Source organism: Otolemur garnettii, unplaced genomic scaffold, assembly GCF_000181295.1.
Source record: "Otolemur garnettii isolate 467f Iridium unplaced genomic scaffold, OtoGar3 scaffold00021, whole genome shotgun sequence".
Taxonomy (NCBI): domain Eukaryota; kingdom Metazoa; phylum Chordata; class Mammalia; order Primates; family Galagidae; genus Otolemur; species Otolemur garnettii.
In genome coordinates this window covers 18,593,598-18,595,742 of record NW_003852416.1, presented here as the reverse complement: position 1 = coordinate 18,595,742, position 2,145 = coordinate 18,593,598, and the positions used below count along the sequence as shown (strand labels likewise).

The window sequence follows — 2,145 nt, the reverse complement described above, 5'->3', positions numbered from 1 at the left end:
TTCAAACCCAGCCCTGGCCAAAAACTGCAAAAAAAAAAAAAAAAGAAATAGTTGTTAGGGCAGTGCCCGTAGCTCAGTCGGCAGGGTGCCAGCCACATACACCAAGGGTGGCGGGTTTAAACCCAGCCCAAGCCTGCTAAACAACAATGACCAACTGCAACCAAAAACTAGGTGGGAATTGTGGTGGGCACCTGTAGTCCTAGCTACATGGGAGGCTGAGGGAGGAGAATCGCCTAAGCCTAAGAGTTTGAGGTTGCTGAGAGCTGTGATGCCACGGCACTCTACCCAGGGTGACAGCTTGAGACTCTGTGTCAAAAAAAATAAAAGAAATAGTTGTTAGGTCAGACATGGTGACTCACATCCATAATTCCAGCACTTTGGGAGGCTAAACCCGGAGGATCACTTGAGGCCAGGAGTTTGAAACCAGCCTGAGAAATATAGCTAGAGCTTATCTCTATAAAAAAATTAAAAATTAGCTAGGTGTGGTAGTACATGCCTATAGTGCTAGATACTCTGGAAGCTGAGGCAGTGAACTGCTTGAGCCCAGGACTTTAAGACTGTAGTGATCTATGATCATGCCACTATACTCCAAACTGGGGAACAAAGCAAAACCTTATCTCTTTTAAAAGAAAGAACTGATCTATACTGAAAATACTATACTTGGACTCTATTCTGATTTTTGCTATAGACAAATCATCCTTGCCTAAGTTTCTTTTCTACCTCTTCCTTTCTTCCAGTAGTAACATGCATTCTGTTAAACAATCTACCTTGGTATTGGATCAAACTATACAAATAGACAAGATTACTCCTATAAACATTAGTTTATATGAATAGGAAGATGGCTACTCAACATGGTACAATATTTGGTTACTTAAAGAAAGAAAAAAAGAAAGAAAATCTCATATTTAAGGGCAATTCTAGGTTCCTCCGTTCCAATAGATAAGTTACAATTTATTTTTCTTGTTAACTAAGACTTCACCAATCTCCCAGTCTTGTACCTGCAATGCATTGACAACTCGAATTGGATGCTCCTCTCCTAGAGCCTGGATGCAGTGTTGAAATAAGCAATTAATATTGTCCTTGATCTTCATTAACTCCTCACCATCAAGAGACTCCAACTTCCCTTCTAGATACTCTAAATTCACCTGCCAAAGAAAGAATAAGAGGTTCAGTGCATTTTAGTATAGCACTTAGAACACATGAGAAGGCCATCTTAGTTACCAGGAAAATCCACAAATGCAATCAAGTCTTACCTTCATGAGAAAAAGCTCCTCCCAAAACCGAGGACTACACTTACTGGGGTCTTCTGTCTGAAACCAGAACATAAACATATTCTCAACCTTCCCAGCTAATATCAAAAGGGTTAAGAATACTACACACACTGGATAGCTGGGGAAAGAAAAAATACTACACACACGCTAGATGCAGTACCTTATGCCTATAATCCTAGTAATCTGGGAGGCCAAGGTGGGAGAATCACTTGAAGTCAGGAGTTCAAGACCAGCCTAAATGAGAGGCAGACCCCATCTCTACTATAAATAGAAAAAATTAGGCCAAGTACAGTGGCCTAACCTGTAATCCTAATACTCTAGGAGGCCAAGGCACATAGATTGCTTGAGCTCAGAGTTCCAGACCAGCCTGAGCAAGAGTAATATCCGATCTCTACTAAAAACAGAAAAACTAGCCGGGGATCATGGCAGATACCTGTAGTCTCAGCTACTCGGAGTCTGAGGCAGGAAGATATCATCAGCCCAAGAGTTTGAGGTCGCTGTGAGCTGTCATGACATCATGGCACTCTATCCAGGGCAATAAAGATTGTCTCAAAAAAAAAAAAAAATTAGCTGGGCAGTAGTATGCACTTATAATCCCAGCTGCTAGGGAGGGTGAGGCAGGAGGATCACTTGAGTTCAGGAAGCCCAGAAGTTCAAGGTTGCAGTGAGCTATCATGCACGATACCACTGTACTTTAGCAGGGGTAACAAACCAAGACCCTGTCTCAAAGAAAAAAAAGGGGGGGAGCCAGCTGCAGTGGCTCACACCTATAATCCTAGCACTCTGGGAGGCCAAGGCAGGTAGATTTCCTGAACTCACAGGTTCAAGACCAGCCTCAGCCAGAGTGAGACCTCATCTCTAAAAAAATAGCTGA

At 42.5% G+C, this 2,145-nt stretch overlaps 1 protein-coding gene across 1 annotated transcript in view; it reads right to left on the bottom strand.

The window, feature by feature from the left end:
* The window catches only part of CUNH10orf76 (chromosome unknown C10orf76 homolog), a 232,993-nt gene that overhangs the window by 211,875 nt on the left and 18,973 nt on the right, over positions 1-2,145 (bottom strand). The window contains exons 3-4 of the mRNA XM_023511776.1: positions 1,254-1,310; positions 948-1,145 (exon numbers count right to left, since the gene is read on the bottom strand). Of these exons, the coding sequence (XP_023367544.1) occupies positions 948-1,145; positions 1,254-1,310 (255 nt within the window). The remainder of the gene's footprint in view (positions 1-947; positions 1,146-1,253; positions 1,311-2,145) is intronic.